This window comes from Perca flavescens, chromosome 10 (assembly GCF_004354835.1).
Source record: "Perca flavescens isolate YP-PL-M2 chromosome 10, PFLA_1.0, whole genome shotgun sequence".
Taxonomy (NCBI): Eukaryota; Metazoa; Chordata; class Actinopteri; order Perciformes; family Percidae; genus Perca; species Perca flavescens.
The window spans coordinates 19,337,528-19,358,868 of record NC_041340.1 but is presented as its reverse complement, the minus strand read 5'-3'; the positions used below and the strand labels follow the sequence as shown (position 1 = coordinate 19,358,868).

The window sequence follows — 21,341 nt, the reverse complement described above, 5'->3', positions numbered from 1 at the left end:
TATAACCAGAGCTGCCATTGTTGTATGAGCGGCGGTCTTAATTTCACCATTACTTTTGAATTTGATCAGCAACAAGGGGAATTTGCGTGTTCATATCTTCTTTCGGGAGAAACTATGGACCTCAAAGGACAATCGTTTTTGAGCTTTGTCTGCGGCTTTGCCGTCTTTGTCCACATCACCACTGCAGACCTCAGCTATTCTGTTCCGGAAGAGATGAGACCCGGATCCATTGTTGGAAATATTGCTAAGGACCTCGGCCTGGAAGTAGGGAAATTGTTCATTCGTAAAGCCCGTATCGATACTGAGGAAAGCCGTGCGCACTACTGCGATGTTGATCTAAAAACGGGAAATGTTATCATCAGGGAAAGGATTGACAGAGAGGAGCTGTGTGGGGAGAAGGTTTCATGTATGCTTAAATTTGAATTAGTCCTTGAGAGCCCGTTGGAGTTGCACCGTATTTCACTGCTCATACAGGATGTAAACGACAATTCACCCGTTTTCCCAAAGGATACAATTAAACTGGAAATAAGCGAATCTGCCGATAAAGGAGCTCGATATCGTGTTAACGAAGCACATGACGCTGACATTGGACAAAATACGGTTAGACAATACAGTTTACAAAAGAATGAACACTTCGTTTTATCTGTTCAAGACGATGCAGATGGGTCTAAAAACGTCGAGCTAGTCTTAGACAAAGAGTTAGACCGTGAAAAAGAACACGATTTAAATTTCGTGATGATTGCCATTGATGGTGGCAATCCACAAAGATCAGGAACTGCTAACATACACGTTACTGTTTTGGACGCTAATGATAACGCCCCAGTTTTTGAGCAAGCCTATTACAAAGCCAGTCTACCTGAAAACTCTGCTCTTGATACTTTAGTCGTCAGTGTAAGTGCTACTGATGCAGACGAGGGAGTTAATGGGGAGGTGACATATGAGTTTAGCCGCATATCAGAAAGGGCTAAAAAGGTTTTCTCACTGAACAGTAAAACTGGAGAAATAAAAGTCATAGGACAGGTTGATTTCGAGAGTAATTCTAAATATGAAATGCGCATCGATGCCAAAGATGGTTATGGACTTTCATCGGATTCCAAAGTAATGATTGAAATCACTGATGTAAATGACAACGCTCCAGTTATCTATATGAAATCCCTGATGAACCCAATAGCAGAGAACGTGTCACCTGGTACAGAGGTGGGCATCGTTAACGTGCAGGACAAAGACTCTGAGAATGACGGACAGGTCCGCTGCTCCATTCAGCAAGGCGTCCCTTTTAAGTTGGTTCCTTCTATTAAAAACTATTATTCTCTGGTGACCAAAGGACAACTGGACCGTGAACTAGTGTCTGATTACAACATTACAATCACTGCCACTGACGAGGGCTCTCCACCTCTGTCCTCCTCTAAAACTGTTCAGTTATCTGTAGCAGACATCAACGACAACCCACCTGTGTTTGAGGAACAGTCCTACAGCGCATATGTGACTGAAAATAACAAACCTGGCTCCACTTTATGTTCCGTTACTGCTCTAGACCCCGACTGGAGACTAAACGGTACAGTGATTTATTCTCTGTTACCCGGTGAGATGAACGGTGCCCCGGTGTCCTCCTATCTATCCGTTAACGGAGACACGGGGGTGATCCACGCTGTGAGGTCGTTTGATTATGAACAGTTCAGGAGTTTTAAAGTCCACGTGATGGCCAGAGACAACGGTTCTCCTCCGCTCAGCAGCAACGTGACCGTCAGTGTCTTCATATCGGATGTGAATGACAACTCTCCTCAGATACTGTACCCCGCCCCGGAGGGCAACTCCTTCATGACCGAGCTGGTCCCCAAAGCTGCACACGGAGGCTCTCTGGTGTCCAAAGTGATAGCGGTGGACGCGGACTCCGGACAGAACGCTTGGCTGTCCTATCACATAATCAAATCCACTGATCCGGGACTTTTCACTATTGGTCTCCACAGCGGAGAGATCAGGACACAGCGGGACATTTCTGAGTCTGACAGCATGAAACAGAACCTTATTGTAGCAGTGAAAGATAACGGACAGCCCTCTCTCTCTGCCACCTGTTCCATGTATTTACTTATTTCTGATAACTTGGCTGAGGTGCCAGAACTGAAGGATATTTCTTATGATGAGAAGAACTCCAAACTGACCTCTTATCTGATCATCGCGCTGGTGTCTGTGTCCACCTTTTTTCTGACCTTCATTATTATCATCCTGGGTGTGAGGTTTTGTCGCAGGAGAAAGCCCAGACTGTTGTTTGATGGAGCAGTTGCCATCCCCAGCGCTTATCTCCCTCCTAATTACGCAGATGTTGACGGCACAGGAACTTTACGCAGCGCTTACAATTATGACGCCTACCTGACAACAGGTTCTAGAACCAGTGACTTTAAGTTTGTGACGTCTTACAATGACAACACACTGCCTGCTGACCAGACTCTGAGGAAAAGTCCATCAGACTTTGCTGATGCCTTTGGAGATTGTGATGCTTCTCCTGAGGTAGGGACACATTTCGTATTACTGAACTCTTGTTCATCGTCCTTTTTACGTCGACCGACTTTGTTTTTTGCTCTTTTAAGTTCCATTGGTCTTGTCTGTGGTTGTGACTTAAATATACTTTATAAAAGTCTTTTCATAAATTCTGGGGATGCCTGTATGGTAAAGGTGTTAGGGTTATGTCATCTTATTATTTGGGGATCATATGTTAAATAAATGCTTATATGTTCTCATTATTGCCCTTCATGCCCTAGTAAAGGAAAAGTTTTGACAGTCTGTTCCTTTCACTCTGTCCATGGTGCTGAACTCCGTTTGATCCTATGATGCATTTCTTGCAAGTCCCTTCTCTTTTGAGCTTTATTTAAAGGAATTTATTGCATTTTCTAAATGTTTTAGGTTTTTCACGTTGTGCTTATCTTATTTGAATATGTTGTTGCTTTTTTTGTTATAATTCTCTCAACTTCTGTAGAATTGACACTCAGGTGGAGCTGATTACCTTTTTTGGATATTGGGACACGTTATTAGAGTCATATGAATATGAAAAGTGAGCCTCTTTAACCGTTCTGCTTGAGTAGTAGTGCTTCCATTATCTGTGTTGGCTTTGAGTGAAGTGGGCATTGCCAAGGAAAATGCTTTCTCATTTAATTTAGGGTGAGGCTATTTGCACCCCTGGTACAATTAGCAGTGTTTACTATTCGTACCCTGGTGCAATTAGAAATGAATGCTATTCGTACCCCGCCGGTGCACACAGCAATGTGTTCTATTAATACCCCGTCTGGTACAAATATCAGTGTATGCTATTTGCACCCCTGTGCATTTACAGTACCTTGGCATATATTTACACAGTTATCCATACTACTCATGTATTACACCTTTTTGGAATATTATCGCTCTGACATTTTTACCCTAACCATAACCAATCCCACTCCTCTTGCCTAAACCTAACCAACCCAACCAGAGCAGGCATATTCATGAGTCTTCCCCTACCACCCGGCAAAAAAAAAGAATTCCATGTGCAATCCTAATTTCAAAACAATGTGTGTTACAAAATCAATGTAAGTTATTCGATAAGTTATACTCACAGCTGGATGTGCTTTGAAATAATTATTATAGTCAAGGATTCAGTTTTCTAAATCAACAGACGCGCTTATAATGGTGGTGTCTTCGTCGACTATTGTAAGACACTTTTGTCATGTACAAATTGGAACATTCCTTTACAATGATAATGGATTAAAAAAGTGCCAGAGAGGGAAAATAGTTTTAAAGTCCTTTCCATTCAAATGCAAAAAGAGTTTTTTTTAAACACTTTGCATAATTTTTGTTTTTCCTTTCGTCAAACTCCGATAGTTTAGTATTTGATGCATTTGCTGTTCCAAGGTACTAAATTAAATGGCAGCATTGTTTTCTTGAGCTTTGTAACAGCTGTTGGTCAGCCTTTCTGAAGGCATGCCAAATTTACAGTTTAATTGGTGAACAATTGCACCATGTTCAAAGCTATCTCTGAAAAAGTAATCTTTTCCTGATGTTTACACCAACGTCAACATCAACAATAATGCAAATATTGTTTTTTGCTCATTAGGGTAAATTCAAACATTCAACTAAAGACCTTGTTTTGGAAAGAAATACATGTCTGTTTGTGTCTTCAAGTTGTTAAAACTAGTTTAGGACAATCGCTATTCCAATAGATCTGTGTGTCACTGCATCAACATAGAGTACAGAAGTGTTGGTGATAGCTTTGAAGGCACACATTGCTTCAATTGACAGTATGCAACTTCAAATGATGGTTCTGTATATAGTTGATTAAAATACTTAAATTGTTTTTTTACGTGCACTTTCAATATGCACAAACAGTCTTTTTATATTATGTTAGCACAAAGTGGTACGCTAGAAGATACTTAACTGAATGTCCTCTATTTTACTTGATCCACACCAGTAAGATGGAAATGGGAAGAAAGATCAGCAAGGGAGAAAAAACTATGACCGTTTCATCAATGAGGGAGGAACATAACATTTTGGGATCAACAGTTTAGATTTTAATGTTCAGGCATCTAACTACAGATGTGAGATAAAGGGAAACGCCTACAGAAATAGTTTCTGTGCTTAGTGTACATTTTGACAAGACAAAATTAGGTGAGAACATAGGGTTGTTTGCAAGACACAATTTGAAGGGATTCATGTTGATCCCCACTTTTTTTCTTTTTTTTTACATCACAAGCCATCTTGTATTAAGGCAAGTTGATCCTAAAATAGTAAAGCTATTATTGTTTTTTATCAATTGTAGTAATATTGTTTTTTATCAACAACGTTCTCTGAACTAATCTATATTTAAGGACGTCAGAAGTCATACATCGCCTTGTTATACCCAGGCAAATACTCATGGTGTCAGTGTGTACCAGTAAACGAGAGGACATGGTCATTCTCCTCCCTTCTGTCTCGACGAATTGAAAGCTTGACTCTGCTATTGTACTGCAGTTGACAAAAACGCTTCGTGATATGACCACAGACTATTTCTCTATATTGGAGAAACCCCACTTGCATCTTTGATATATTTTGACCTACTCAGTAGCAGTACTGATCTTTCTCGCTGTAACAATGGGCTACAACAGATTTGCGCTGCTCTACGACCTTGCTTTTATTTTTCTTGTCCTCCACCCCGTCTATGGAGACGTGAGTTACTCTATTCCGGAAGAGATGAAACGAGGATCTGTAATTGGGAATATCGCTAAGGATCTGGGACTTGATTTGGGCAGGCTGTCTGCTCGCAAGGCCCGTATCGATACTGAGGATAACAACGTCCAGTACTGCGGTGTAAATCTCAACACCGGAGACTTGGTTGTACAAGAAAGGATTGACAGAGAAGGGCTTTGTGCGAAAAAAGCATCGTGTGTACTAAAACAGGAACTCGTTCTAGAGAATCCATTAGAGCTGCACCGTATTAGTGTCCGCGTTCAAGATATCAACGACAATTCACCGCAGTTTAAGGAGGAGTCACTTAGGATTGAAATTCATGAATCGGCAGTCAAGGGTGCACGTTTTCTCTTGGATGAGGCACACGATGGAGATATCGGAGAAAATGCTGTTCAGGGTTATTCACTTCAGCAGAATGATCATTTCAAACTAAATGTAAATACAAAATCAGGTGGCCGAAAATATGGTGAATTAGTTTTAGACAAAGATTTAGACAGAGAGGACAAAAAAGAGATTTTGTTATCGCTTATTGCATTCGATGGTGGTTCTCCTCAGAGATCAGGTACTGTAGTCATACATGTCACTGTACTGGATGCTAACGATAATGTGCCAGTATTCAGCCAGACCGTTTATGAAGCCAGTCTGCCTGAAAACTCTCCTCTGACTACATTGGTGATTACAGTGAGTGCTACTGATGCAGACGAGGGAATGTATGGTGAAGTTACTTACGGATTTGACCATGTTTCAGATGAAAACCAAGTTTTCTCTCTTAACCCTAAAACAGGAGAAGTTAAAGTGGCTGGATCTATTGATTATGAAAAAGAATTGTCATATGAAATGCAGATTAGCGCCAAAGATGGACTGGGATTGGCGTCATATGCAACGGTGATAATTGAAATTACAGATATAAATGACAACGCCCCAGTTATATACATGAAATCGCTGACTAACCCCATACCTGAGAACGTGTCACCTGGTACAGAGGTGGGTATCATTAACGTGCAGGATAGAGACTCTGAGAATAACAGACAGGTCCATAGCTCCATTCAGCAAAACGTCCCTTTTAAGTTGGTCCCTTCTATTAAAAACTATTATTCTCTGGTGACCACAGGACAACTGGACCGTGAACTAGTGTCTGATTACAACATTACAATCACTGCCACTGACGAGGGCTCTCCACCTCTGTCCTCCTCTAAAACAGTTCAGTTATCTGTAGCAGACATCAACGACAACCCACCTGCGTTTGAGGAACAGTCGTACAGCGCATATGTGACTGAAAATAACAAACCTGGCTCCACTTTATGTTCCGTTACTGCTCGAGACCCCGACTGGAGACAAAACGGTACAGTGATTTATTCTCTGTTACCCGGTGAGGTGAACGGTGCCCCGGTGTCCTCCTATCTATCTGTTAACGGAGACACGGGGGTGATCCACGCTGTGAGGTCGTTTGATTATGAACAGTTCAGGAGTTTTAAAGTCCACGTGATGGCCAGAGACAACGGTTCTCCTCCGCTCAGCAACAACGTGACCGTCAGTGTCTTCATATCGGATGTGAATGACAACTCTCCTCAGATACTGTACCCCGCCCCGGAGGGCAACTCCTTCATGACCGAGCTGGTCCCCAAAGCTGCACACGGAGGCTCTCTGGTATCCAAAGTGATAGCGGTGGACGCGGACTCCGGACAGAACGCCTGGCTGTCCTATCATATAGTCAAATCCACTGATCCGGGACTTTTCACTATTGGCCTCCACAGCGGAGAGATCAGGACACAGCGGGACATTTCTGAGTCTGACAGCATGAAACAGAACCTTATTGTAGCAGTGAAAGATAACGGACAGCCCTCTCTCTCTGCCACCTGTTCCATGTATTTACTCATTTCTGATAACTTGGCTGAGGTGCCGGAACTGAAGGATATTTCTTATGATGAGAAGAACTCCAAACTGACCTCTTATCTGATCATCGCGCTGGTGTCTGTGTCCACCTTTTTTCTGACCTTCATTATCATCATCCTGGGTGTGAGGTTTTGTCGCAGGAGAAAGCCCAGACTGTTGTTTGATGGAGCAGTTGCCATCCCCAGCGCTTATCTCCCTCCTAATTACGCAGATGTTGACGGCACAGGAACTTTACGCAGCGCTTACAATTATGACGCCTACCTGACAACAGGTTCTAGAACCAGTGACTTTAAGTTTGTGACGTCTTACAATGACAACACACTGCCTGCTGACCAGACTCTGAGGAAAAGTCCATCAGACTTTGCTGATGTTTTTGGAGATTGTGATGCTTCTCCTGAGGTAGGGACACATTTCTTATTATGGAACTCTTGTTCATCGTCCTGCAGTCATTCTGTAACTTTGTTTTTTGCTCTTCTAAGTTCCATTGGTCTTGTCTGTGGTTGTGATTTAAATATACTTTTTAAAAGTCTTCTAAAACATGATGATGCATGTATGATTAAGTTGTCAGGTTTATGTCTTATTTTTATTTGGTGATATTATGGTAAATAAATTATTATATGTTCACATTATTGCCCTTCATGCCCTCGTAAAGGAAATTTTTTGACAGTCCGTTCCTTTCACTCTGTCCATGGTGCTGAACTCCGTTTGATCCTATGATGCATTTCTTGCAAATCACCTTTCTTTTGAGCTTTGTTTAAGGGAATTTATTGCATTTTCTAAATGTTTTAGGTTTTTCACGTTGTGCTTGTCTTATTTGAATATGTTGCATTTTTTGTTGTAATTCTATGAATTTTTGTATAATTGACACTCAGATGGAGCTGAGTACCTTTTGTGGATATTGGGACATGTTATTAGAGTCATATGAATATGAAAAGTGAACCTCTTTGACCGTTCTGCTTGAGTAGTAGTGCTTCCATTATCTGTGTTGGCTTTGAGTGAAGTGGGCATTGCCAAAGAAACTACATTCTCACTTAATTTATTTTGTTACTCTTGTTGACATAATATGGTATGTCCTCATGTCCAGACTATCGCACAATTTCGAATTTAGGTATTTAATTTCTTGATGGATACATTGTCTTTGTTGTCCATGTGCAATCCTAATTACAAAACACTGGGTGGTACAAAACTAATGTAAGTTATTCAATAAGTTGTACTCACAGCTAGAGGTGCTTTGAAATAATTATACTCAAGGATTCAGTTTTCTAAATCAACAGATGCACTTTATAAAGGTGGTGTCTTCCTAGACTATTGTAAGAGACTTTTGTCATGTACAAATTGGAACATTCCTTTACAATGATAATGGATTAAAAAAGTACCAGAGAGGGAAAAGAGTGTTAAAGTTGTCTCTCCATTAAAAAGCAAAATAGCATTTTTTTTAAACACTTTGCAGAATTATTATTTTTTCCTTTCCTCAATCTCAGATAGCGTCGTATTTGATGCATTTTGCTGTACCAAGGTAATAAAGGAAATGGCAGAATTGTTTTCTTGGGCTTTGTAACAGCTGTTGGTCAACCTTCTTGAAGGTATGCCAAATTTACAGTTTAATTGGTGAACAATTGCACCATGTTCAAAGCTATCTCTGGAAAAAGTAATCTTTTCCTGATGTTTACACCAACGTCGCCATCAACGACAATGCAAATACTGTTTTGTTGCTCATTAGGGTAAATTCAAAAATTCAACTAAAGACCTTGTTTTGGAAAAAAAATCCATGTCTGTTTGTGTCTCCAAGTTGTCAAAACTAGTTCAGGACAATCACTATTCTAATAGATCTGTGTCACTGCAGTGCTTCAACATAGAGTACAGAAGTGTTGGTGATAGGTCTGAAGACACACATTGCTTCAATTAACAGTATGCAACTTCAAATGATGGTTCTGTATATAGTTGATTAAAGTACATAAATTGTTTTTTTTACATGCGCTTTCAATATGCACAAACAGTCTTTTTATACTATGTTAGCACAAAATGTTATGCAAGACAATACTTAACTGAATTTCCTCTATTTTACTTGATCCACACCAGTAAGATGGAAATGGGAAGAAAGATCAGCAAGGGAGAAAACAGAAATATCCCCGTTTCATCAATGAGGGAGGAACATAACATTTTAGGATCATCAGTTTAGCTTTTAATGTTCAGGCAGCATATAGAGATGTGAGATAAAGGGAAACGGCTACAGAAATAGTTTCTGTGCTTAGTGTACATTTTGACAAGACGAAAATAAGGTGAGAACATAGGGTTGTTTGCAAGACACAATTTAAAGGGTTTCATGTTGATCCACACTTTTTTTTTTTTTACATCACAAGCCATCTTGTATTAAGGCAAGTTGATCCTAAAATAGTGAAGCTATTATTGTTTTTTATCAATTGTAGTAATATTGTTTTTTATCAACAACGTTCTCTGAACTAATCTATATTTAAGGACGTCAGAAGTCATACATCGCCTTGTTATACCCAGGCAAATACTCATGGTGTCAGTGTGTACCAGTAAACGAGAGGACATGGTCATTCTCCTCCCTTCTGTCTCGACGAATTGAAAGCTTGACTCTGCTATTGTACTGCAGTTGACAAAAACGCTTCGTGATATGACCAAAGATTATTTCTCTATATTGGAGAAACCCCACTTGCATCTTTGATATATTTTGACATACCCAGTAGCAGTACTGATCTTTCTCGCTGTAACAATGGGCTACAACAGATTTGCGCTGCTCTACGGCCTTGCTTTTATTTTTCTTGTCCTCCACCCCGTCTATGGAGACGTGAGTTACTCCATCCCGGAAGAGATGAAACGAGGATCTGTAATTGGGAATATCGCTAAGGATCTGGGACTTGATTTGGGCAGGCTGTCTGCTCGCAAGGCCCGTATCGATACTGAGGATAACAACGTCCAGTACTGCGGTGTAAATCTCAACACCGGAGACTTGGTTGTACAAGAAAGGATTGACAGAGAAGGGCTTTGTGCGAAAAAAGCATCGTGTGTACTAAAACAGGAACTCGTTCTAGAGAATCCATTAGAGCTGCACCGTATTAGTGTCCGCGTTCAAGATATCAACGACAATTCACCGCAGTTTAAAGAGGAGTCACTTAGGCTTGAAATTCGGGAATCGGCAGTCAAGGGTGCACGTTTTCTTCTTGGAGAAGCACACGATGGAGATATCGGAGAAAATGCTGTTCAGGGTTATTCACTTCAGCAGAATGATCATTTCAAACTAAATGTAAATACAAAATCAGGTGGCCGGAAATATGGTGAATTAGTCTTAGACAAAGATTTAGACAGAGAGGACAAAAAAGAGATTTTGTTATTGCTTATGGCATTAGATGGTGGCTCTCCTCAGAGATCAGGTACTGTAGTCATACACGTCACTGTACTGGATGCTAACGATAATGTGCCAGTATTCAGCCAAACCGTTTATAAAGCCAGTCTGCCTGAAAACTCTCCTCTGGATACATTGGCGATTACAGTGAGTGCTACTGATGCAGACGAAGGTTTAAATAGCGAAATTATTTATGGATTTGATCATGTTTCTGATGAAAATAGCAACCTATTTTCTTTACACCCTAAATCGGGAGAGGTGAGAGTAGCTGAAGCTATTGATTATGAGAAAGTGTCATCGTATGAAATGCAGATAAGTGCAAAAGATGGACTGGGATTAGTTTCATACGCAACGTTAATTATTGAAATTACTGATGTAAATGATAACGCCCCAGTTATATATCTGAAATCACTGACTAACCCCGTACCTGAGAACGTGTCACCTGGTACAGAGGTGGGCATCATTAACGTGCAGGATAGAGACTCTGAGAATAACAGACAGGTCCGCTGTTCCATTCAACAAAACGTCCCCTTTAAGTTGGTCCCTTCTATTAAAAATTATTATTCTCTGGTGACCACAGGACAACTGGACCGTGAACTAGTGTCTGATTACAACATTACAATCACTGCCACTGACGAGGGCTCTCCACCTCTGTCCTCCTCTAAAACTGTTCAGTTATCTGTAGCAGACATCAACGACAACCCACCTGTGTTTGAGGAACAGTCGTACAGCGCTTATGTGAATGAAAATAACAAACCTGGCTTCACTTTATGTTCCGTTACTGCTCGAGACCCCGACTGGAGACAAAACGGTACAGTGATTTATTCTCTGTTACCCGGTGAGGTGAACGGTGCCCCGGTGTCCTCCTATCTATCCGTTAACGGAGACACGGGGGTGATCCACGCTGTGAGGTCGTTTGATTATGAACAGTTCAGGAGTTTTAAAGTCCACGTGATGGCCAGAGACAACGGTTCTCCTCCGCTCAGCAGCAACGTGACCGTCAGTGTCTTCATATCGGATGTGAATGACAACTCTCCTCAGATACTGTACCCCGCCCCGGAGGGCAACTCCTTCATGACCGAGCTGGTCCCCAAAGCTGCACACGGGGGCTCTTTGGTGTCCAAAGTGATAGCGGTGGACGCGGACTCCGGACAGAACGCCTGGCTGTCCTATCATATAGTCAAATCCACTGATCCAGGACTTTTCACTATTGGTCTCCACAGCGGAGAGATCAGGACACAGCGGGACATTTCTGAGTCTGACAGCATGAAACAGAACCTTATTGTGGCAGTGAAAGATAACGGACAGCCCTCTCTCTCTGCCACCTGTTCCATGTATTTACTAATTTCTGATAACTTGGCTGAGGTGCCAGAACTGAAGGATATTTCTTATGATGAGAAGAACTCCAAATTGACCTCTTATCTGATCATCGCGCTGGTGTCTGTGTCCACCTTTTTTCTGACCTTCATTATCATCATCCTGGGTGTGAGGTTTTGTCGCAGGAGAAAGCCCAGACTGTTGTTTGATGGAGCAGTTGCCATCCCCAGCGCTTATCTCCCTCCTAATTACGCAGATGTTGACGGCACAGGAACTTTACGCAGCGCTTACAATTATGACGCCTACCTGACAACAGGTTCTAGAACCAGTGACTTTAAGTTTGTGACGTCTTACAATGACAACACACTGCCTGCTGACCAGACTCTGAGGAAAAGTCCATCAGACTTTGCTGATGCGTTTGGAGATTCTGAAGTCTCCCCAGAGGTACGAAAAACCGTAAATCCATATTTTGGTTTGATTCTAATGGCAAAACGTGTTTAAATAATATTTCCAACCTCAACTAATACGCAATGTAATTCATATTTTAATCAGCTCCTGCAGAGTTAGCTGTCTGTCTGCTGCAGAGTTATCTGTCTGTCTGTCTACAGAAAAGTAAAGATAAGTTGAGATACAAAATGAAAATGTTAACATTGCAGTTTAAATTACAAATAAGTGACAATGGAAATGGTCAGAACAGGAATACACAGAATATTGCCAACCGTCATGCATTGGCCGCCCATTTTCTGTGACAACAGCTCACAACGCATGCTGATGTGTTGCATATTGTTGTATTCCCCTTAGCAGGTATACGTTTTGTCTTATTAGTCATGTTTTTACCTTTTTTTTGGAGGGGGGTTGAAATCTCTGGGAAGTATATGACTCTCGGTGTCATGGTACTGTTTGGCAGATTTAGTTAAAAAGTGCAACTCGGTTTCCATCTAATGTTGTGTGCAGTGGGTGCGCAATCTGTCCTTTTTAGGAAGTCAGGTCTGCCTCTGGTGGCCTCTCTCTTGATCGTAAGGCTGTGCTCACTGAGTCTGTTAATAGTCAAATATTTCCTTCGTTTTAGATCAGGCACATTGTTCATGTATTCTGCCTCATTGTATTCTGTGTTTAGGGCCAAATAGCATTGCAATTTTCGCTGGTTCTTTCTGTCTCTCTCTCCCTCTCTCTCTCTCTCAGCTGCAGAATAATGTTTCTCTAAGCTCTGATTCCATGGAGTAGTCATTTGCAGGATGTTCACCTTGTTAGGGTTTGATAGTGGCTTTTACGCTTTCCAACATATATGATTTGTTTGGATGTATTAGTCTCAGGCTTTGTATAGTGGTATATTATAAGAAGATATCTTATTTATGAGGTTTATCAATGCGTAAGTCTATCAGATGATTGTTCTTTCAGAGACGTGCTTTACTATGGCTGCATGGTTATATTTCATTATGACACTCGGCGTTTTCAGTTTTGTTAACAAAATGCATATTATTCCCGTGGAAACGAGCTTTGGTGTTTGAAATTATTGAGTGCAAATCATGTAATTATAACAACACTTAATTATACATACACCCATAGCCTTTGTTGTATTATGACGTTGCATGAATAGCAAAGTAATTGATATCATTCCTCTATCATTTTAAGACGCCATCTGTACTATAACAACAATTATACAACTACTACTCCTACTCAAACTAATACTTTATAAGTACAGTCTGTTATTTCTTCATTCCACTCATGGTGTCGCTATTGGCCAGTCTACGTGAAACATTTCCACTCCACCCTCTGGTGTACAGAGCAATAAAAGGAAATTTCGCAGTTTGGTCCCAGGATGCAGCCTGTAACTGTGGAGTGCTATTGATTTTCTCTTGACTGAATTGTATAGTCCTCTGTAACCTAAACGAGGACAATTTTCTGTTGTGAACGCATTGCCATGATGGGGCTCAAACGGAGCTGCTTCGTTTTCTTTCTGATGTGGCAAGCCGCGAATGGGGACGCGAGCTATTCCTTTCAAGAAGAAATGAAGCGCGGATCTGTTATTGGGAATATAGCGAAGGATCTTAACCTGGACTGGAGTAAACTGTCTGGTAGGAATGCCCGTGTTGATGCCGCAAGGAATCGGAAACGTTATTGTGACATCAATCTCAGCAATGGGGATTTAATTATTGCCGACAGGATTGACCGGGAGGAGCTTTGTGGAGAAAAGCTATCGTGTGTACTAAAACGCGATATTGTGCTGGAGAATCCTCTGGAACTGCATCCGTTAAGTCTTTACATTCAAGATATTAATGATAACTCGCCACAGTTTAACGAAGAATTTATCAATTTAGAAATTCGAGAGTCGGCAGACAGGGGGGCTCGTTTTGTGATAGAGGAGGCGCACGATGCAGATGTAGGACAAAATTCAGTTCAGCAGTACAGCCTCAAAAAGAATGATAATTTCATTTTGGCCTTTGATGGAAACACAATAGAGCTTGTTCTTGAAAAAGAGCTTGATCGTGAAAAACAACAAGAGATCAATTTGGTCCTTACAGCTCTAGATGGTGGCTCCCCTCAGAGATCAGGTACGGTAGTCATACACGTCACTGTACTGGATGCTAATGATAACGCCCCAGTGTTTAGCCAGGCCGTTTATAAAGCCAGTCTGCCTGAAAACTCTCCTGTAGATACTGTAGTGGTCACAGTGAGTGCTACTGATGCAGACGAAGGTGTCAATGGAGATTTGACTTATGACTTTGGACATGTTACTGATGATGTGAAGAGAGTCTTTAGTATTGACCGTAAAAACGGCAAAATTAAAGTGAATGGTGCGATTGATTTTGAAACTGTTACAACATATGATTTGCGCATTAAAGCAAAAGATGGATTAGGATTATCGTCTTACACAAAGGTATCCATTGATGTCACCAATGTCAATGACAACATACCTGTAATCTATGTGAAATCTCTGGCAAATCCAGTACCTGAGAATGTGTCACCTGGTACAGAGGTGGGCATTGTTAACGTGCAGGATTCAGATTCTGATAACAATCAACAGGTCCGCTGTACCATGCAACAAAATGTCCCTTTTAAATTGGTCCCTTCTATTAAAAACTATTATTCTCTGGTGACCACAGGACAACTGGACCGTGAACTAGTGTCTGATTACAACATTACAATCACTGCCACTGACGAGGGCTCTCCACCTCTGTCCTCCTCTAAAACTGTTCAGTTATCTGTAGCAGACATCAACGACAACCCACCTGTGTTTGAGGAACAGTCGTACAGCGCATATGTGACTGAAAATAACAAACCTGGCTCCACGTTATGTTCGGTTACTGCTCGAGACCCCGACTGGAGACAAAACGGTACAGTGATTTATTCTCTGTTACCCGGTGAGGTGAACGGTGCCCCGGTGTCCTCCTATCTATCTGTTAACGGAGACACGGGGGTGATCCACGCTGTGAGGTCGTTTGATTATGAACAGTTCAGGAGTTTTAAAGTCCACGTGATGGCCAGAGACAACGGTTCTCCTCCGCTCAGCAGCAACGTGACCGTCAGTGTCTTCATATCGGATGTGAATGACAACTCTCCTCAGATACTGTACCCCGCCCCGGAGGGCAACTCCTTCATGACCGAGCTGGTCCCCAAAGCTGCACACGGAGGCTCTCTGGTGTCCAAAGTGATAGCAGTGGACGCGGACTCCGGACAGAACGCCTGGCTGTCCTATTATATAGTCAAATCCACCGATCCGGGACTTTTCACTATTGGTCTCCACAGCGGAGAGATCAGGACACAGCGGGACATTTCTGAGTCTGACAGCATGAAACAGAACCTTATTGTAGCAGTGAAAGATAACGGACAGCCCTCTCTCTCTGCCACCTGTTCCATGTATTTACTAATTTCTGATAACTTGGCTGAGGTGCCGGAACTGAAAGATATTTCTTATGATGAGAAGAACTCCAAACTGACCTCTTATCTGATCATCGCGCTGGTGTCTGTGTCCACCTTTTTTCTGACCTTCATTATCATCATCCTGGGTGTGAGGTTTTGTCGCAGGAGAAAGCCCAGACTGTTGTTTGATGGAGCAGTTGCCATCCCCAGCGCTTATCTCCCTCCTAATTACGCAGATGTTGACGGCACAGGAACTTTACGCAGCGCTTACAATTATGACGCCTACCTGACAACAGGTTCTAGAACCAGTGACTTTAAGTTTGTGACGTCTTACAATGACAACACACTGCCTGCTGACCAGACTCTGAGGAAAAGTCCTGATACTTTTGGAGATTGCAAAGCTTCTCCTGAGGTAGGAACACACTTCACATGTTACTGAACTTGTGTTCAACCAAGATGAGGAAAAGCCCATCAGACTTTGCTGAGGTTTTTGGAGAATTAGAGCTGTCCTCATAGGTATGGTCTCTGTGGCATTAATTTGAATTCATAGAAAATAAGTTTAATCAAAGATACATTAATCTCAAACGTTTCCGTTTTAGTTGTATACATATAATAATCCAGTCCAACAGACTTTGCTGAAGTGTTTGGGGTTTGTGATGTCCTCTCCTGAGGTAGGAACAGGTGCCACGTGTCTGTTGGTTTCTTTTTTCTCACTTAATCTGACAATATTTAACGCTGTAACACATTATGCTGTTAGTTAACACTCGTCAACGATTTTCAACAACTTTCTTTGTCTTTGGTGAATTTGGTGCCAATTACATTTTAGTACAATCTTCAAAGCATCGCTACTGCCTTTGCATGTATTCCCTAAATGTTGGCCTAACTGAAGTGTGACATTGGGTGTTTTATCATGTGAAATAGTGACGTTGTTTTTTTTTTAGTTTCAGATTCAGTGATTCTCTCGAGTGTGGAGGTAATCATTTTTCCAGCGGTTTGACTTCTTTTTCAGGGATTTGCCAAGCATTTATTATTTAGCTGTACTGCACATACACATTATTTGCATGTCATATTTTTGAGCAAATTTTTTATTTTGGTTGAAACATGAGGAACAACATATATCCGTTTTTTCCCTCCTGTATTGTTCAATCCATTGTGTTTAACTGTTATACTCGCCCTCCTACTCCAAGCTATTTACTTCATTCTTCAACTTTAGCATGTATATATTTTATTTCTGTCAGGTTAAGTCCAAGATAAGACTGTGATGACTTTAATTTTCTCTCTGTATTTATCGGTTTGCCCAGCACTGGTGTGTTCATCTGTGTATCTTGAGTAGAGCTGCATCAACTTCTTTGTGTCTCTGTCCTTGGTGCTGAATCTCGCTGTTCGTCTATTGTTGCGTTTTCAGGAACAACTTACATATCTGTTATTTGTTACCACTAAAAAATGAATGGGCTGTGTTATATTTTAGATTGCAGTTTACCATATATTTAGACTTCTATATGTTCCACTTTTTAATTAACGTTGGGCCGCCATAGTTTTAGATTTAGAACAAGAAAAATAAGACACATCAGGTGGAATTGGAAATATGTCTGGCATCAGTCAGTGACGTGTTATGTATTCAATTGCTTCCCAATCTCCTACGAATTACGACCATTTTGAAGTTTTCTACAGTAATAGTTTACGTTCACTAACGTCCAGTGCAGCAAGTGGTTTTCATTTCGAAGTGGTGGATGGGTACAATGTGAAAAGTATGGCTGATACCACAGAATCTTGTGGGACCCCCGTGTTGCTATGTTTGACCTCTGACAGTGTCCCATTGACTTCGCCTGTTGTGTCCTGTTAGTTAAAAAGGAGTGAAGCCATTTGATCAGGGCAGGGTTAACATGCATATAATCCAGTTTTCTTTTAAACAGATAGGGTTGTAAAGTCTTAAACACAGAACTAAAATCAATGAATAATATTCTAGTTTAGGCTTGTGTATCCTCAAGGTGTTTAGACATACACATTTTATATAAACATTTGGGGGTAGCACTTTATAATAACTATCCATAATTCATAATTTATTAAGCATTAGTTAACTATTAGTTAATGGTTTGTTCATTATTACTAATTAATTGCTCATACATAGTTCATAATGTGGTCTTATCACTATGAAATGCTTGAGGCTGATCAATTTATGAGGAATTTAGTTATTGTTTAAGTCTTATAGCACGAAGAACCAGCATCTCACTTGATTTAAAAAACACGTAATACTTCCAAGGTTTGATACTTTAAAAAAATGTTTTTTATTTAAACATGAAATGTCAAACGCCAGGATAGTGGATTTTAAAAATAAATTGCTATATACCATTTATACTCACGGTGTCAGTGTAGACCAGCTATGGAGTCATGTGTTCATCTTGTTTTGCACACCACCCATTATTGGGATCGACCACCCTTGTTCTATACAGCCTTCAACAAAGACGGCTAATGCTCGGAAGGCACATTTGATCGAATAACGTTTTGAATGCTTGAAATTGACGTGTTTTGGTTTGTGTAGTAGTCTACTGTCTGAGGATGATGCATAGACGGTGGTTTCTTCAAAGCTGTGGCTTTGTCTTTTTCTTTGTTGCGCTGCAATACGCACATGGAGACCTGAGCTATTCTGTACAGGAGGAGCTCAAGCGCGGATCTGTTATTGGAAATATCGCCAAGGATCTCGGGCTGGAGGCGGGCAGTCTGACTGCTCGCAAAGCTCGTGTTGACATGGAGGGAAACGACAGACACTATTGCGGGATTAACCTTCGAAGCGGAGATTTAATCGTTGCGGAAAGAATAGACAGAGAGGAGCATTGTGGAGAAAAGCCTTCGTGTGTTCTTAAATTCGACTTGCTGTTAGAGAATCCATTGGAGTTACACCGGTTGTCCCTGCAGGTGCAAGACATAAACGACAATGAACCAATTTTCCCGAAGGATATTGTAAAACTGGAAATCACAGAGTCATCTTACAAAGGAGCTAGGTATCGCATTAATGCAGCACATGATGCAGATGTAGGCAAAAACTCAGTTGAAAGGTACATTTTGCAACCGAACCCTCACTTTGTGTTCAGTATTCAGACCACAAGTGCTGGCAGAAAATATGGCGAGTTGATTTTAAATAAAGAGTTAGACCGAGAGGAGCAGCAGGAAATGAAAGTATTGCTCACAGCTGTGGATGGTGGTTCTCCTCAGAGATCCGGGACTGTAGTCATACACATCATTGTACTTGATGCCAATGATAACACCCCAGTTTTTACTGAGGCCGTATATACAGTCACTTTACCGGAAAACTCACCTATGAAAACCCCAGTTATCACTGTTAGTGCATCTGACGCAGACGAAGGTGTAAACGGAGAGGTAACATATGAGTTTAGCCGACTCTCTGATAAAACACAAAAGCTTTTTTCACTGGATGAGAAAACTGGAGACATCAGTGTGACAGGTGACATAGATTATGAAGAAGGATCGAAATATGAAGTGTTTGTTGAGGCTAAAGATGGTTATGGCCTCTCTTCAGAAGCAAAGGTGATTATTGATATCACTGATGTAAATGATAACGCCCCAGTTATATATCTGAAATCGCTGACTAACCCCATACCTGAGAACGTGTCACCTGGTACAGAGGTGGGTATCATTAACGTGCAGGATAGAGACTCTGAGAATAACAGACAGGTCCGCTGCTCCATTCAACAAAATGTCCCTTTTAAGTTGGTCCCTTCCATTAAAAACTATTATTCTCTGGTGACCACAGGACAACTGGACCGTGAACTAGTGTCTGATTACAACATTACAATCACTGCCACTGACGAGGGCTCTCCACCTCTGTCCTCCTCTAAAACTGTTCAGTTATCTGTAGCAGACATCAACGACAACCCGCCTGCGTTTGAGGAACAGTCGTACAGCGCATATGTGACTGAAAATAACAAACCTGGCTCCACTTTATGTTCCGTTACTGCTCGTGACCCCGACTGGAGACAAAACGGTACAGTGATTTATTCTCTGTTACCCGGTGAGGTGAACGGTGCCCCGGTGTCATATCTATCTGTTAACGGAGACACGGGGGCGATCCACGCTGTGAGGTCGTTTGATTATGAACAGTTCATGAGTTTTAAAGTCCACGTGATGGCCAGAGACAACGGTTCTCCTCCGCTCAGCAGCAACGTGACCGTCAGTGTCTTCATATCGGATGTGAATGACAACTCTCCTCAGATACTGTACCCCGCCCCGGAGGGCAACTCCTTCATGACCGAGCTGGTCCCCAAAGCTGCACACGGAGGCTCTCTGGTGTCCAAAGTGATAGCGGTGGACGCGGACTCCGGACAGAACGCCTGGCTGTCCTATCATATAGTCAAATCCACTGATCCGGGACTTTTCACTATTGGCCTCCACAGCGGAGAGATCAGGACACAGCGGGACATTTCTGAGTCTGACAGCATGAAACAGAACCTTATTGTAGCAGTGAAAGATAACGGACAGCCCTCTCTCTCTGCCACCTGTTCCATGTATTTACTAATTTCTGATAACTTGGCTGAGGTGCCAGAACTGAAGGATATTTCTTATGATGAGAAGAACTCCAAACTGACCTCTTATCTGATCATCGCGCTGGTGTCTGTGTCCACCTTTTTCCTGACCTTCATTATCATCATCCTGGGTGTGAGGTTTTGTCGCAGGAGAAAGCCCAGACTGTTGTTTGATGGAGCAGTTGCCATCCCCAGCGCTTATCTCCCTCCTAATTACGCAGATGTTGACGGCACAGGAACTTTACGCAGCGCTTACAATTATGACGCCTACCTGACAACAGGTTCTAGAACCAGTGACTTTAAGTTTGTGACGTCTTACAATGACAACACACTGCCTGCTGACCAGACTCTGAGGAAAAGTCCATCAGACTTTGCTGATGCGTTTGGAGATTCTGAAGTCTCCCCAGAGGTACGAAAAACCGTAAATCCATATTTTGGTTTGATTCTAATGGCAAAACGTGTTTAAATAATTTTTCCAACCTCAACTAATACGCAATGTAATTCATATTTTAATCAGCTCCTGCAGAGTTAGCTGTCTGTCTGCTGCAGAGTTATCTGTCTGTCTGTCTACAGAAAAGTAAATATAAGTTGAGATACAAAATGAAAATGTTAACATTGCAGTTTAAATTACAAATAAGTGACAATGGAAATGGTCAGGACAGGAATACACAGAATATTGCCAGCCGTCATGTTGTTTTTATTTCATTGGTCGCCCTTTTTCTGTAACAACAGCTCACAAAGCATGCTGATGTGTTGCATATTGTTGTATTTCCTTTAGCAGATATGGAAGTTTTGTCTTATTAGTCATGTTTTTACTTTTTTTTGGAGGGGGGGTTGAAATCTCTGGGAAGTATATGACTCCGGTGTCATGGTACTGTTGGCTGATTTGGTGAAAAAGTGCAGCTCGGTTTCCATCTAATGTTGTGTGCAGTGGGTGCGCAATCTGTCCTTTTTAGGAAGTCAGGTCTGCCTCTGGTGGCCTCTCTCTTGATCGTAAGGCTGTGCTCACTAAGTCTGTTAATAGTCAAATATTTCGTTAGTTTTAGATCAGGCACATTGTTCATGTATTCTTCCTCACTGTATTCTGTGTTTAGGGCCAAATAGCATTGCAATTTGCGCTGGTGCTTTCTCTCTCTCTCCCTCTCTCTCTCTCTCAGCTGCAGAATAATGTTTCT

General features: G+C 41.6%; 6 protein-coding genes across 8 annotated transcripts in view; all 6 read left to right on the top strand.

Moving 5' to 3' along the window:
- Positions 1-21,341, top strand: part of LOC114562568 (protocadherin gamma-A11) — a 262,197-nt gene that overhangs the window by 41,062 nt on the left and 199,794 nt on the right. The gene's annotated exons all lie outside the window — the stretch shown is intronic.
- LOC114563269 (protocadherin beta-15-like) lies at positions 37-2,977 on the top strand. Its single transcript, XM_028590115.1, has 2 exons — positions 37-2,505; positions 2,972-2,977. Exons 1-2 carry the CDS (start codon positions 115-117, stop codon positions 2,975-2,977), a joined length of 2,397 nt encoding a protein of 798 aa, XP_028445916.1. The 5' UTR covers positions 37-114.
- LOC114563267 (protocadherin beta-16-like) lies at positions 4,975-8,021 on the top strand. Its single transcript, XM_028590114.1, has 2 exons — positions 4,975-7,482; positions 7,956-8,021. The coding sequence occupies exons 1-2, from the start codon at positions 5,095-5,097 to the stop codon at positions 8,019-8,021; spliced, it is 2,454 nt and encodes an 817-aa protein (XP_028445915.1). The 5' UTR covers positions 4,975-5,094.
- Positions 9,812-12,894, top strand: LOC114563266 (protocadherin beta-16-like). Its single transcript, XM_028590113.1, has 3 exons — positions 9,812-12,211; positions 12,747-12,802; positions 12,885-12,894. Exons 1-3 carry the CDS (start codon positions 9,821-9,823, stop codon positions 12,892-12,894), a joined length of 2,457 nt encoding a protein of 818 aa, XP_028445914.1. The 5' UTR covers positions 9,812-9,820.
- Positions 13,661-16,067, top strand: LOC114563265 (protocadherin beta-16-like). The gene has a single exon (XM_028590112.1). It carries the CDS (start codon positions 13,689-13,691, stop codon positions 16,065-16,067), a length of 2,379 nt encoding a protein of 792 aa, XP_028445913.1. The 5' UTR covers positions 13,661-13,688.
- Positions 18,188-21,270, top strand: LOC114563264 (protocadherin beta-15-like). Its single transcript, XM_028590111.1, has 3 exons — positions 18,188-20,575; positions 21,123-21,178; positions 21,261-21,270. The coding sequence occupies exons 1-3, from the start codon at positions 18,188-18,190 to the stop codon at positions 21,268-21,270; spliced, it is 2,454 nt and encodes an 817-aa protein (XP_028445912.1).

Bases quoted from the DNA above. Each gene is read 5' to 3' on its own strand.
- LOC114563269 (XM_028590115.1), top strand. From the start codon at position 115: ATGGACCTCAAAGGACAATCGTTTTTGAGCTTTGTCTGCGGCTTTGCC.
- LOC114563267 (XM_028590114.1), top strand. From the start codon at position 5,095: ATGGGCTACAACAGATTTGCGCTGCTCTACGACCTTGCTTTTATTTTT. The intron at 7,483-7,955 runs GTAGGGACACAT...ATTGACACTCAG, and splicing joins ATTGTGATGCTTCTCCTGAG to ATGGAGCTGAGTACCTTTTG.
- LOC114563266 (XM_028590113.1), top strand. From the start codon at position 9,821: ATGGGCTACAACAGATTTGCGCTGCTCTACGGCCTTGCTTTTATTTTT. The intron at 12,212-12,746 runs GTACGAAAAACC...TGTCCTTTTTAG, and splicing joins ATTCTGAAGTCTCCCCAGAG to GAAGTCAGGTCTGCCTCTGG.
- LOC114563265 (XM_028590112.1), top strand. From the start codon at position 13,689: ATGATGGGGCTCAAACGGAGCTGCTTCGTTTTCTTTCTGATGTGGCAA.
- LOC114563264 (XM_028590111.1), top strand. From the start codon at position 18,188: ATGCATAGACGGTGGTTTCTTCAAAGCTGTGGCTTTGTCTTTTTCTTT. The intron at 20,576-21,122 runs GTACGAAAAACC...TGTCCTTTTTAG, and splicing joins ATTCTGAAGTCTCCCCAGAG to GAAGTCAGGTCTGCCTCTGG.